At 34.4% G+C, this 15,817-nt stretch overlaps 1 protein-coding gene across 8 annotated transcripts in view; it reads left to right on the forward strand.

The window, feature by feature from the left end:
* The window catches only part of LOC109444829 (argonaute RISC catalytic component 3), a 98,982-nt gene extending 83,412 nt beyond the window's left edge, over positions 1–15,570 (forward strand). For 5 of the 8 annotated variants that reach the window (XM_088791024.1, XM_074334391.2, XM_019726516.3 and 2 more), the window contains 7 exons: positions 2,904–3,063; positions 4,527–4,617; positions 8,355–8,549; positions 8,902–9,036; positions 11,568–11,669; positions 14,357–14,556; positions 15,117–15,367. In XM_088791024.1, the coding sequence (XP_088647150.1) occupies positions 2,904–3,063; positions 4,527–4,617; positions 8,355–8,549; positions 8,902–9,036; positions 11,568–11,669; positions 14,357–14,556; positions 15,117–15,225 (992 nt within the window). In that variant the 3' untranslated portion in view covers positions 15,226–15,367. Of the gene's footprint in view, positions 1–2,903; positions 3,064–4,526; positions 4,618–8,354; positions 8,550–8,901; positions 9,037–11,567; positions 11,670–14,356; positions 14,557–15,116 lie in introns of all 8 variants that reach the window. The other 3 variants (XM_074334390.2, XM_019726510.3, XM_019726513.3) reach the window with 1 other exon arrangement.
* Positions 15,571–15,817: the final 247 nt, after the last annotated feature.

Below are 15,817 nucleotides of genomic sequence, written 5' to 3' on the forward strand. Positions count from 1 at the left end.
TATATAACAAACTTTACCATTTAAACTATTTTTAGCCACACAATTCAGTGGCTTTAAGTGTATTCACATCGTTGTGAATTACCACTTATCCATTATCTATTTCCATCACCAGGGTCCATTTCCAGAACTTTTTCATATTCCCAAACAGAAACTCTGTCCCCCTTAAACAATAATTCCTCTTCCCACCAAGCTCTTGTAGTCTCTATTCTACTTTCTGTTTCTATGAGCTTCCCCATTCTAGGTAACTCATATAAGTACAGTCGTACAATATTTGTCCTTTTGTTTTGAGCTTATTTCACTTAGCATAATATCATCAAGTTTTCTCTATGTTGTAGCATGTATCAGAATTTTATGGTATAATATATATAACATAAAATTTACCATTTTAACAAGTATACAGTTCAGTGGCATTAAGTACATTCACACTGTTGTACAACCATCACCACTATCCATCTCCAGAACTTTTTCATCATGCCTAACTGAAACTGTGTACCTGTTAAACAATAACTCCCCATTCCTCTCTCACCTTAGGCAACCATCATTCTACTTTCTGTCTCTATGAATTTTTTATTATTCTAGGTACCTTATATAATCGTACAACATTTGTCTTTTTGTGACTGGTTTATTTCATTTAACATAATGTCCTCAAGGTTTATCAATGTTGTAGTGTGTGTCAGAATGTTTTTCTTTGTAAAAGCTGAATAATATTCTCTTGCATGTGTATACCACATTGTGTTTATCTATTCATCAATGGACACTTGGATTACTTCCACCTTTGGGCCATTGTGAATATTGCTGCTTTGAACATGGGTATCCAGCTATTTGTTACAGTCCTTCCTTTCACTTCTTTCGGATATATTCCTGGAAGTAAAATGCTGGATCATATGATAACTCTGTATTTAATTTTTTTTAGCAATAGCCATATTGTTTTTCACAGCAGCTGCATCATTTTACATTCCTGCCATTAGTGCACAAGTGTTCTAATTTCTCCACATTCTCACCAATACTTGTTATTTTCTCTATATATATTTTTATAATAACCATTCTAATGGCTGAGAAGTGGCATGTCATGGTTTTTCTTTGCATTTCCTTAATGATTTGTGATGTGGAACCTCTTTTCATGTGCTTATTGGCCATTTGTATATCTCCTTCAGAAAAATGCCTATTCAAGTCCTTTGGCCACTTTTTAATTGGATTATTTGTTTTGTTCTGTTGAGTTACAGGAGTTACTGTTTAATTGTTCCCACCAGTTTCTGGCTTCATCAACTTCTGCTTCTAACAAGCTGACCTTGGCTGTGATTCTCTGCATTGACCTCTTTTGGGGTGACAGTTTGTTCTGTGAACTCAGTTTTCAGATAGATCTAAGAGAAGTCATTGATTTTCAGTTTGTTCAGCTTTTGTCTTGTGAGAATAGGAGTGATGACTTGCAAGCCTTTTACATGTTGGAGCTATAACCAATGTCTTTCTAAAATATAAATCTGATTTTTATCTCTTTTCCTATCACCCCCACTTCAGTAGTTTTTCATTATTCAATTGATAAAATTGATATGTAAGCTGATCTTCGAAGAATTTGCATGTTCAAATCCATGACTTCCTACCTCTTTGGGATTCATCTCACTCTATGCTTTTTTCCCACAGGAACTCTTTGTTCATCCTCTTCCTTCTACCTGTAATGCTTCTCATACCCCACTTTCCACCCTCCACCAAGCGAATGTGCACCTTATGAATTTTAATTCAGGCATCCCTTCCTTGGGGAAGCTTTGCCTGACCTTGACAAGGTCTAATTCTCTCACTTTGATTGTCTCAAAGCATCTTGTGCCTCTCCTTTATGTTGCTTTCACAGTTGTGATGTTAAATTTGAGAGGTTATTTAATTAAAGCCTATTTCTCTGGCCACAGTATAAGCTCTGTGAGGGCAGGAACAATGTCTCTGTTGACTCACAATTGCATATCCAGAGCCTTGCACAGTACTAGCATATGTTAGGTGCACATTAAATATTTGTTGAATGAATGAATAAAGCTTTAAGGAGGGCAACTTGTCATTATCTATAAAATTGTTAAATACATAATACCTTTCACCTCTCAATTCTACTTGTAGAAATTTATCCTAAGGCTATAGTTACACAACCAAGCGAAAATAAATATACAAGGATATTAATCACAGCGTCATTTGAAATAATGAAAACCAGAGCAAGCTAAAAATGTATCAGTATATGACTAGTTAGATATCTTATGGCATTTAAAAACAGAGTAACTGCTGTTGTTCTAAATAATAAGGGCACCTATATATTGAGATTCAAAACATACTATATTATTAAGTGAAAATAACAAGTTGCAAAATAGAATGTATAGTATGCTCTCAATTTTGATTTTAAAATGTTTTCCATGTGTTTTATATATAAGTTATATACACTGAACTCTTTATGATAGTTATAATGGCAGAGAGGGAGAAAGAAACAGGGAACTTTTATTCTTTACACTGTAGTACCTCTGTATTTTTAAATTAAAGGTTTGAAATAGGATTGAAAGCTGTAAGTATACCAGGATTATAACTGCATTAAAATAAAACTGCTGGAAGACAGAGTACAATAAAATGCTAACAAGGGATTATGTATGATATTTTTCTCCTTATGGTTTTTAAGTTATTGTATTATAGTATTTTTATGATGATAAAAATATACTTTCGTATACAAAGAAAAAAACAACTGGAAAAATTATCACTGAATACTTAAGCTAACCTTCAAAACAGTATACTTTAAATTTTAACAGCACTGTTTTAGTATTGGTGTAATTTTTGGTATCCTGTAACGTAATGATGTATTTCAAGGGAAGAAACACAGTAGCTTAATTTTCAGTAAAGTTCGACCTTTTTTCTAACTAGAGGTATTTACATTTATTCCATAGCGGAAGTGAAACGTGTAGGAGATACACTTTTGGGTATGGCTACACAGTGTGTTCAAGTCAAGAACGTAATAAAAACATCCCCTCAAACTCTCTCAAACTTGTGCCTAAAGATAAATGTTAAACTCGGAGGGATCAATAATATTCTTGTACCTCATCAAAGGTAAGATAAGCTAATCACTTAATAAAATGTTCATTTTTCATATCTTAATTTTTCTGTATATTGCCATATCTAAGATCTGTTTAAGGAACAGCTTTGGTGATACCTGCCATGGAGGGTAAATAGACATTTTGGCAAAAAATTAAAAGTTTGGGATGGCGAGATTAAGAGATTCCCCTGTAAAAAAAATCCCCTCCCACCTCCATTTTCATTTAGTAGACAAAATATCTCTTGTCTAGCTAGAAAGTATTGAGAGCTTATTTCTCACTGGAGAGCCCAGCTTGAAGAATTTTTTTCTTTATTCGATAATCATCTTCAACCTGATATCATAAGGCTTCTCACCTAGAGAGTGAGGGAAGAAAGGAGGTGGGGGGGATTAGGGAGGGGCATGTCCATTCAGGAAATCAGTTAAGAAAGCTATATTAACACTGCTGCAGTCAGTGGGACAACAGATGTTACTGCTGGGTCACCATTGTATCTAAAAGTTCTTAGGAGGTATGAAATCTGATGACCTGTAAAGATGTGCTGGCTAGGAAAGAGGCTTACTGGGAGAATTGAGCAACATGTTTCCTTTTAATAGTTGAAGAACTAGGGCTTTAAAAAGTTAAATATCTTGGGGTGGCCAGTTAGTTCAGTTGGTTGGAGTGTGGTGCTAATAACACCAAGGTTGCCGGTTCGATCCCCACATGGGGCACTGTGAGCTGCACCCTCCTTAAAAAAAAAAAAAAAAAAGTTAAATATCTTGACCAGTATGCACCACAAATAAGCATTACAATAAGGATGGACCTATGTGTGTTTGACACAAAAGCTCTTTTTTCCCTGTTTTCCATCTTGCTCTAGTTCCTATCCCTATGAAATATGAGATGAGATTCATAAGTGAGATGAATATAGAATTTTATCAACAAGCCCAAGAACTAAGAAATAATCATTTGAATCTTAAAGGATATAGTTTTAGAAAAAAATTAACTGCTAGTTACTTTATGACAAATATATGTTACTCAAATTTATACTTTGGGGCGGGGAGGGGAAGTATTAAACTTTCATAATCCTTTTCAATGTAAAGTTTAATGATTCTTTGTCTCCTTGAGAGATTACATAAACTTAAAATGTAAGTAAGTGAAAGATTGATACAAATTAGTGGATTAATATGAGGAAGTTTAGCATTTTATGCCTGTTAATGAAGAACGCTAGCAGCAGTTGTCCTTTACAACCACCATCACCACTACTTAAGGCAGAAAACTGCTCTGAATGACATTAGACATATGCATTGTGACAGCTTTTACTTCACTGACCAGGGATTCATGAATTAAGAGAACAAAGCTGTCAGTATCTCAGGCCTTCGAAACTTCTATATAGGACCTCCTCTGTGCTCTGTCAGCATCTGGCAGTTGTGTTGCAGTATTATGAAACAGATAAATGGATAATGAAAAAAATGAATTATCTAACTCTTAAAAAATGTGTTTAAGACCTTCTGTGTTCCAGCAACCAGTGATCTTTTTGGGAGCAGATGTCACTCACCCACCAGCTGGTGATGGGAAGAAGCCTTCTATTGCTGCTGTGAGTGTCATTAGGCAGGTTTGTCTTATCTAAAGTTTAGGCGAGGGTCAATATTTTGGTTTCAGCTTTTTGAATTTTAAGGATATTTTCTTTGAAACCAATTTTTATAAATATATATAGAGAGAGAGCCAACTTTCAAATGTTCTTTGTGTTTTTGAAAAGAATGATTCTGCTCTGGTTTTGGGACTACAAGTTCCATATATGTCTATTAAATCAAATTTATTACATTACTCAAATCTTCTGTTTCCAACTTTAAATTGTCTGTTTGACCTATCCACGATTGTATATTTTCAGTTATTTCTTGTAATTCAAAGTTTATGTATTTCAATAGTGTCTTTGATCCAGAAAGATGCATTACATATAAGCTTGGTGGATTGCAGTTTTTTAAATTTACTTTTTTTAGTATTAGTTTCAGGTGTACAAAACAACATAATGATTAGACATTTACACCCCTCACAAGGTGATAACCCCTCCCCCCAAGTCTACTACTCCTCTAACACCATATATAGCGGTTGCAATACCATTGACTATATTCCCTATGCTGTACTTTACATCCCATGACCATATATATATGTGTAATTATAGTTGACACTCAGTATTATTCTACTTCAGCTTCAGGTGTACAGCATAGTGGGCAGGCATCTGCACAATCTATGAAATGATCCCCCCAGTAAGTCCAGTACCCATGTGGCACCCTACATAATCTTTACAACATTATTGATTATGGATTGTGTTTTTTCAATATAAAATATCTTCCACCTTTGTCCAATTTAATACTTTGTACCTGAATTCTTTGTTTTACTACTGCCACTCCCACGTCAATATCTGCTGATTATATCTTTGCCCACCTCTATATCTGTAACTTTTCTGTCAGTTATTTTAAGTGTATTTCTTATAAATTACAGAAAGCCAGATAATGTTTTACCCAACTTGAAAATCGCTTGATTTTAACAGCTGCCAACATTTTGAAAATGTCAACATACTTTAGGCATTCTTGATAAATTTCAGAAATTAAGATTTTTAATATATTTTTTCCATCCATTATAATAATCTTTACATAAATTGTAAGTTTTCACAATCTGGTAAATCTTATTTATCCTTGAAAATGATAGTAACATTACAATTTTCATGTATGATTCCAAAACTATTTTCATTAGTGAAGAAAATTGACTTTTATCTATCAACAAATTATATTGCTTTGTATTCTTAGTTATTCATGAATTGTTTACATTTCAAGTGTCCTAGAGGTACTATTGAGCCATCTCTGATAGTCATAAAAATGTTCATATAGAAGATAAAATGATTTAGGGGAAAAAAAAGAAAGAAATTCAGAAAACTTCCTTTGGATTTGCTATTTTGGGATTATTTTTCCAAGAAAATTTAAGCATATTTGAATTCTTTAAAACTTGTGGGTAGTCATTATCCTTTCCTACTAATCTATTTAAACCAAATACGGTGTACGCTGTATCCACTTTTATCATTATCAAAGGCCTTGTAAATAGATTTTATTAATTGATTATTTTTGCTATATGACTCTGTTTCCAATAACTTAAAGACTAGTGTGAGAAACAAATGTGAGTTATAAATGCCATATAGCATAATAAATATTACCTTAACGGTGATACAATTTAAATTTAGATTGTCAAAAACTGGTTTCTTTTGAGAAATTCAGGGAGTTGAAGTGTAGCATAGCGCGTTGTGAGGCTAGTAAGCTTTTGAGAGTCTTTTTGTGCCATCAGAATGGGTATTGATTTATTTTTTAGTAGTGAGATACCATTCAAGGGAAAGATGGTCAGAGTTCTTTTTTTTTACATATAGAAGATAAAGAAAAAGCAGATACAACCGCTTGTGTATAATAAGTAGACAAGTTCTAGCTCATTTTGTAAAAATTCTTGATTATTTTCTAGTCAGACTAAGACAGAAGAGAAGGTAAGAATTTTCCATATTTTGGTTTCAAATAAATAAGGCATTTAAATTACTAACAGGAAGTTAAATACTCTTTTGAAGTACTATATGTATGTATATATTTATAATTGAGGTATAATTGATATATAACATTAGTTTCATGTGTAAACATAATAATTCAATATTTGTATATATTGAGAAGTGATCACCACAATAAGTCTAGTTAACATCTGTCACCATACATAGTTACAATTTTTTTTTCTTGTAATAAGAACTTTTAAGATTCACTGTCTTAGCAACTTCCAAATATGCAATACAGTATTATTAACTGTAGTCACCATGCTGTACATTACATCCCCAGGACTTATTTATATAATAACTGAAAGTTTGTGTGTACCTTTTGACCCCCCTTCACCAATTTCACCCACCACCCACCACCGCCTCTGGCAACCACCAATCTGTTCTCTGTATCTGCACATATGAGCTCAGTTGGTATTTTTGTTCTGTTTTTTTAGATTCCACATGTAAGGGAGATGATATGGTATTTGTCTTTTGTGATATAAGTCAGATGGAGAAAGACAAATATCATATGATCTCCCTTATATGTGAAATCTAAAAATAAAACAGAACAAAAGAAAACAAAAACTCATAGATACAGAGACCCAATACAGAGGGGAAGGTGATTGGGGAAAAGAAAATAGGTATGGGGGATCAACTATATGGTGATGGACGGTAACTTGACTTATAATGGTGACCACTATGTAGTGTATACAAATACCGAATTAAAATGTTTTACACTGAAATATATGTAATGTTGTATACCACTTTTACCACAATAAAAAAAATACTTGATTTTTTTTTAAATAGCTCAATAATCCTCCACTGTATATGTATATATGCCATACTTTCTTTATCCATTCATCCATTGAGGGACACTTAGGTTGTTTCCATGTCTTGGCTACTGTAAATAATGCTGCAATGAACATGGGGGTGTAAAGTTCCATTTTTGAAGCATGACTTTGGTATAAATAGTACCCAGGAAGAAAAAGAAGCTGAAGGCAGAGTGACCAGCTGGTCCTCAGCCTAGGCTCTAGTCAGACTGATGTGTAGACATTTTTAAAATATTTGGATGCCAGAGATCATGCTTCAGTAGGTCTATAAGTGACTATAGTCAAGGTGAATCTTTAAGTTCATGCTTTAAAGTTCCCTCTGCTTCAAACACATAGCAATACTTAAAAGGCACAGAAAGAGAAAATTCAGATAGCTACTCTCAAAACCAAGATTAATTTCCCTAAAGACCAGATACAAAACACAAATACAACACAGTAAGCCTTGACGATGGATTCAAGCCTTCTGGTCTAGGACATTACAGTAAGAGAGGAAAAATTCTTTTAAAATTTATGAAGTTTAGCAGTGCTAAGATGATGCCAAAATCTTAAGTATGGCTCCGGGTGGAGAAATCGAGGGTTTCAGTGGGTCCTCTTTTTTTGCTTATCTCCTTTCGCTTATTCTCTTTATGTACATCTTTTTGTCTCTGTTCTTTCTTACTATTTGGGCCTACCAGAACATCTATAAATTAGAATCTAATTGTTAAATGTAAAGTGCAGCCTACTTATAGGAAAATAGTTTTTGACCCTATATTAGGTCTTTTATTCTGTTCTTCACTGGGAATTACTACACTCAAAGTGCTCAGTGGTAAGTAGTCAGGTTTTTGTAAAATACAAATTTAAATGAAATCCACGTACCTTTTTCAAATTTTTTTATTGTGATAAATTCATATTCATGTAGTTTTGATTACCTTAATTTCTATTTCCTTTACTTTTCCAACTTAGGTTGTAGGTAGTATGGATGCCCACCCAAGCAGATACTGTGCCACAGTAAGAGTTCAGAGACCCCGACAGGAGATCATCCAGGACTTGGCCTCCATGGTCCGAGAACTTCTCATTCAATTTTATAAGTCAACTCGATTCAAACCTACTCGTATCATCTTTTATCGGGATGGTGTTTCAGAGGGACAGTTTAGGCAGGTTGGTTGCCTGGGATCTCATCATACTGTGGTTAAATCACATATTGTGTTTATAACATGGTGTCTAGTTCAGAAATTAGAAGGCTTAATGAAGTTTCAAGTTCCTAACATCAAACTAGACACTTCCTTAGATTTTTCCTTTTAAAATGTTTACTATGAATGTGTAAGCCTTGACTGCTGAGACCATGTTCTGATAATAGTTAAGAGAGAAGTATAAAGAATAGAGAAGCTGGAATAGAGAGCTATAAAGTGATGAGATTAAGAAATACCAAGACTAAATAATTATTTTACTTAGAAGTATGTATAAGAGAACAACTGACTATATCAAATCTTTTCTATTTCATCTTCTCTAGGTATTATATTATGAACTACTAGCAATTCGAGAAGCCTGCATCAGTTTGGAGAAAGACTATCAACCTGGAATAACCTACATTGTGGTTCAGAAGAGACATCACACTCGATTATTTTGTGCTGATAGGACAGAAAGGGTAATCTTACATCTGTTGTAATACTATTATAAGCCAAGCTTATCTAACATAGTTCATAGACCACTTAACAAAGGCTTTCTGCCAACAGCAGGGTTTCTAATACATAGTAGCAGATTTCAACAAAGCAGATTATGAGTATAGCAGCCTCAAGATAGGTTAATGTTTACTTTTTAACTTTCCAGAACTTCTAGTATAACACTCTGAATGTTCAAAATCCTATTAATCCTTTTTGTTGTTGCAAAGAAACTCATAGTTTCAAATTTGTTCTTTCTATTCATATTTTTCTTCAATGTTCAGAAGAAAAAAAGGTCTATTCTTTCTTTAAATATTGTGTAAAAATTCGTTTTCTTAAAAGCTAGTGACTTTCTAGAGTGATTAGTGGAAATTCATGCAAACTAACTTTTAAACAATGCTTCCTTTAAAATTCACATAATTATTTTTTATACTTTATAATGTGCATGTGTACTTTTATAATTAGGAAAGGGAAAGAGGTATGAATACATAGGGAAATAAGTCTCTTTGTGTGCAACATAGGCAAGTAGCAGTCTAGCTATCATTTCCAGTACCCTGCCTCTCATCCTGCAAACCTTGGAGCAGAGAAATCTGAGGATTTCAAGTGCCAGTGTCCCCTTGGGAAGGGCGTTCAATAGAAAAGACTGAGAGACAAAGAATTGTCTCTTGTCTTTGGTGTATATTTGGTCTTTGGTTACACTCACTGTGTAACTTAGGGCGAGTAACTTAACATCTCTGTGCCTTTTTCTTTCTCAGCAAGGTTAGGATAATACTAATACTGTATTGGGGTGGTTGAGAGGATTAAATAAATTAAAATACGTAATGCACTTAGAACTATGCTTGGCATATACTCAGTACTCTATAAAGGTTAGCTCGTTACAGTGTAATGGTGATTGATGGTGGTAATAGTAAGGAAAAAGAAATAATAGTAGGCATCGTTCTGGGTATTTTTTATCAATTGAACTCATTTGATCTTCACAAACAACACTTTGAGGTACTTACTATTATTATCCCCCATTTTCCACAGAAGGATACTGGGGCACATGGAGGTTAAATAACCTCCCATGGTTGCACAGCTAGTAATTGACAGAGCTAGGACTCAGATCAGGCAGGCCAGCTCAGCGTGGCCTTCATCACCGTCCTCTACCCCGTCTCTGATAGCAGCAGTGATAGTTTTATTGTGGCTTCCAGGTTGTTAAAGGCCTTTGACCCTAAATTACTAGGTACATTTCAGTACCTAGAAAACCAAAGATTCCTTCAAAAGTAGGATGAGGAAAACCTAGGGCAGATTTAATGATTACTGGCGTCTGCTGTTTAGTCATACCAGTTTTCCATTCGTTTGCTTCTCTTTCCACTTTGTTCTAAATATTGCTACTATAATAGATTAGAGATCATTACAAACGAGGAAACAGAAGCACAGACAGGTAAAATACCCTAGATCACACAACTAGATGCTGTGATATGAACCCAGGCACTCTGCTACTGCTCTACATGGAGTAAAACTTTTTATATGTATTAATTAGATTTGTGTGTTCCAAATAGTCATCATTTATTAGAGTACGAACTGTTTTCTTTGTTTTGTGCTTGGTGAAAGCTGGCTGGTTGGTCTACACAGTTATAATTCAAGCCCGATAGCAGTCCCTCGTGTGGCAGAAATAATGTCTGAGTCAGGAAAATAGTTTCTGATTTGCTCGCCTTGTAAACCTAGAGTTATAGTTAATGATTTTAAACGTGTTAGGGATCAGGAGGTGGAGGTAAGTATATAGCTGTGTCTTAAGGTGTTTTATTAGGAGTCTTTCATTATTTTGAACCATTTCATTCACATACCTATCCAGAGAAAATCATAGTGTCTGTTTCCTTATAAGATGTTGAAACTGCTGGTGTGAAATAAAAAGAATAGGGCCTTTGCAGTCAATTCCATGTTTGACTCATAGTTCTGCCCTTTACTGTATGCTAGTGGGCAAATTATTTTATATTCTTGAGCCTTGGCTTCCCCCAAACAAATCAGAATAATACCTAACTTGCAGAATTATCAGGGTTAGAAATACTGTTAATGTAAAGTACCTGACACTACTTTATTGTATCTCTACAAATGGTGACTATTGTTGATGTTGTCCACATTCTTTCTAAAAGTATATTGTTCTCTAAGGAAAATGCTAATTTTCATAAATTACACAAGCCAGAGTACCTGCTGTACCACAAATTAGAGCACCTAAAGTAACTTGGGGAAAAAAAAAAAAAGGTTTTAAGTCTTCCACCCATATTGGGATCAACGACCAGTTAAGCATCAGTAGAAACTAAGAACTCTTTGTGGTTTATCATTTTCACTTTCGGTGACATTTAAGAATAGGAACCAGGACTAGAATAAGGTCTGCTCTTAATGCCTGCTTAAGTAATATTTCAAGCTGCATGTAGTGAATCATAGGATCAGCCTATATATTTATACATTTTTAAAAGTGCTTTCCGACACGTTCTTTATATTTGTTTTGTTTGTTTAAACTTTAACCAAACAAATCCAGGTTGGAAGAAGTGGCAATATCCCAGCTGGAACAACAGTTGATACAGACATTACACACCCCTATGAGTTTGATTTTTACCTCTGTAGCCATGCTGGAATACAGGTAAGCCTACACTTTGGATGAAATGTTTTAGTTCAGGAACTTCCATTGACATGTATATTTTTTTTAAATCTCAGAAAAAGGAGAATGACAGACCTCTCTCTGCACCCAAATTGTTTCCACATGAAATTAGATGACACTTTCAGTAAATAAACTTCTTAACCTTTCTTACCTTGAGAGATGCTATGAAAATACCAGAATATAAGTAGTGTAATAAAATAAATCTCCCTAAGTTGGGTCCTTAACCTAAAACTTCAAAAAACTTTAAAATATCCCCGATTGTTCCTTTGACATATGTTTCTTTTTGATAATAACACTTCATGGAAAACTTTGACATTTACTGGCAGATACTGAGCATGTGAAACAGTTTAATTGTAGAATTACAGCTTTAAGTTTCAGTTACATAATTTCAAGTCTATTCTTATTCTTTTCACAAAATCTTTTTATTAATTTGTTAGCTAATATACTTATCATATTATAAGCTGTAGTTGAGTGTGTCTCAAATTTTCCAGCAGCGGGAGAGAGCGAATCCATATTCCTAGGAGGAAGGACTGAGAGAATGGAACCCAAAACTGTTTTAGGCTACTTGCCCTTGAATAGAATAGAAATTTTAGGAAGATGTACCTTACTGTAGAGCTGCATCTTAAAGCTTCATATATATACATCTCACATACACTAAACCCAGTTTCACTCTTACAGCTTAAAATTATTGTCCCACTCATCTATGTTGTATATCTACTTCTTTTGACGATCAATGTTACATTTCATGGAGAGTAGTCAGTTAGCAAAACAAAGTTGAAAGGACCTGAGATAAAATCTGTCTCATTGAAGTACATATTTTAAACCTAGTGTTTCTTTCCATGTATTTATTCCAAGGAATATTACTGTGACTTTTTAATAAATATTGCAGAGGAGTGAAAGAGATTCTCTGTTCAAATAAATTTTGGAAATGCTGGTTAAACGGATTTTTTTTTTTTCACTCGAACTTTTAGATATGCAAATGGTCATTTTGAATCTTAAAGACAGGAATGTTTCCCCACTGTAGTTAACCAAAACCTTTGTCTTTAGAGCCCAATTTCTGATGGTCTTATTTATATATTATCTGTCTCATCTCTGGAATGTGTGTCTCATTCATTACTATGTACCTGGCACCTGATACAGGATATGGCATATAGTGAGTGTTCAGTCAATACTGAATGTATGTGAATGTACGATATCTGATGTATGCATTATAAACATATAATTTGGGGGAGGTAGATATGGTAATCATTTGAATTTTATCCCCCAAATCTTGCACAGTGCCTGACAAATGATACTCAAATATTTGTTAAAGTACCAGTTAATCTTTCTCCTTTGCCACTGCCATTTCCTTAGTTCCTACCCTCATCTCATACCTGAACTAATACAACAGCCTCCTAACTACTCCCTTTGCTTTCAGTTTCTTCCTATTTCTAATCCATCCTCCATATTATTGCTGATGTTACTTTTATAAAACCCCAATCTCATCGCATCTAAAAAAATCTCCTGTTTAGAAAAAAAAAAAGAAACCTGCCACCTACAGGTGAAAATCCAAATTCCTAAGCATGTCCTTCAGTCTGATTCCAAACTTTCTTTTCAATTTCATCTTTTTCCACCCATGTACCATACTCTGTTCATACTAGTCTATTATCTATTCCCCAAGTACACTATGAAATGTTATGCCCCTGTGCTTTTGTTAAGGTGGTTCATTCTCTCTACTGTCTCCCAAAAGGCCAAATCTCACTCATTTCCCACTTGGTAAAGAACCAAGGCTTACCCCCACAATTACTTCATTTGGTATTTTTACATGGGATCAAGTGCCACTAGTATTATAGCCATTTATTTGTTGTTTTATAATTGTAGACACTCTGTCTCCTCTACTCCTCTACAAACTGTGTTTTCCAAAAGACAAGAAACCTTTGACTTTGTTTTTCTTTAACTCCATAGTACCTAACACAGTAACTAATACATAGGAGCTCAAGTAAATGTTCTGGTGTTTTTATTATGGTAAAATATACGTAACATACAACTTAGCATTTTAACCATTTTTAAGTTTACTGTTCCATCGCATTAAGTATATTCATATTCTTATGCAGCCATACCACCATTTATCTTCAGAACTTTTTCATCTTCCCCGATACTCTGTACCCATTAAACACTAACTCCATTCCCCCTTCCCCCAGCCACTGACAACCACCATTCTACTTTATGTCTCTATGAATCTGACTACTCCAGGTGCCTTATGTAAGTGAATCAGATATTTGTCCTTTTGTAACTGCTTTATTTCATTTAGCATGTCATCAAGGTTTATCCATGTCATGGTATGTATCAAAGACATTTCTTCCTTTTTAAAGCTGAGTAATATTCCGTTGTATTACATATTACATATTGTTTATCCATTCATCCATCAGTGGATATTTGGGTTGCTTCCGCCTTTTGGCTATTGTGAATAATGCTGCTTTGAACATAGGTGTGCAAATATCTGTTCGAGTCCTTGCTTACACTTCTTTTGGATATATGCCCAGAGTCAACTAAATGTTTTTTTAATCGATTGTTAAATTAGAATATATTTTACTAATGTACAAAGCTGGCTTTTTCTATAACTTAGTCTGTGCTGAATATTTATTTAAAAGTTTAGAAATGAACAGAATGTGTCTTTTCCTTGTCTATAGGGTACCAGCCGTCCTTCACACTATCATGTTTTATGGGATGATAACTGCTTTAATGCAGATGAACTTCAGCTGCTAACTTACCAGCTCTGCCACACTTATGTGCGCTGTACACGATCTGTTTCTATACCTGCACCAGCGTATTATGCTCACCTGGTGGCATTCAGAGCCAGATATCATCTCGTAGACAAAGAACATGACAGGTAATAAAAAAGCATAACAAATACAGACTCTCACCCAAATCTAAGTATGGCCTATATGTTAGGATTTTCTTGGGAAATTTGTTTGTGTTTCCATGTCAGTATGTGCCTCTCTGTTTGCCATAAGTACTGCTATTTAGAATTAAAGTTCTACAAGCTATTAGAGGAGTCAGTGATCCATATGAAAAGCAATGACAGAACTAAGTGCCCAAGATAAGGGTTCCCATTATAATATGCAGTCTAGTCTTATTCGTAATAGAATGATATCATGATTTAGTTGCTTTACCAAATTAACTCAAGGGAGAGATTATTGATAATAAAAGTGATTTTTCTGACAAAATTATAGGATATCTGGGATTTACTTTTAAATAATCCTAGGCGGTGAGAGAAGTTAAATTGGCCTTGAGTTAATTATTGAAGCTGGGTGATAGACATGTAGGAATTCATTATACTAGCCTGTACTTTTTAAAATATTCTTATAGTTTTCTACAACAAATAATATTTTCCAGAATTATTACATCAGAATAGGGTTTGTTTTGTGTTCATTGCCAATTCTTTTACAGTGCTGAAGGAAGTCACGTTTCAGGACAGAGCAATGGGCGAGATCCACAAGCTCTTGCCAAGGCTGTACAGATTCACCAAGATACCTTACGCACAATGTACTTTGCTTAAAATGTCCAAGGATGTTCTCGGAGAGGAAGAACTGAAAGATGAATCGACATACAACCTATGTTTCCAGTGGAGTCAGTTAGGTGGTGATGCCTGCAGCCATACAGAAACCAACACTGTGGGGACCAGGGTCTGATTTTTATGTTGATACTAGGAAGATTGTTTACTTCATGAAGAAACACAGCACCATTATGCAATATGAAACCAGCCAACTGCTTTTTTGTGCAATCTCCTGTAGGAAGTGTCGCCATTGTTTTGTTTTCACTTTCTCGTAGTCTAACCCTTTTAATGCCTTTACCTCAAGTTGCTTGGCAGCACAACTATCTTTGCAAAAAAAAAAAAAAAAAAGGAAAGGAAAGGTAAATGATGGTTTTTAAAAAAACATGCCTACATGAATAATCAGAGATTGTTCACAATTACGTGTGCAAAAAAATTAATGTGCATTCGTGTATTCTTGTAAAAGGTATCTGTGTATATTTTAAATATATACATGTATACTTCATATGCATATATATCTGGATCTACACTGATAATAGATATATATGTTCTTTGTGTATGTTTTATAGTTCATTCCATTGGGGAACTTCCTTTCCCT

This window comes from Rhinolophus sinicus, chromosome 14 (assembly GCF_057876585.1).
Source record: "Rhinolophus sinicus isolate RSI-liver-muscle chromosome 14, RSI-T2T, whole genome shotgun sequence".
NCBI lineage: Eukaryota > Metazoa > Chordata > Mammalia > Chiroptera > Rhinolophidae > Rhinolophus > Rhinolophus sinicus.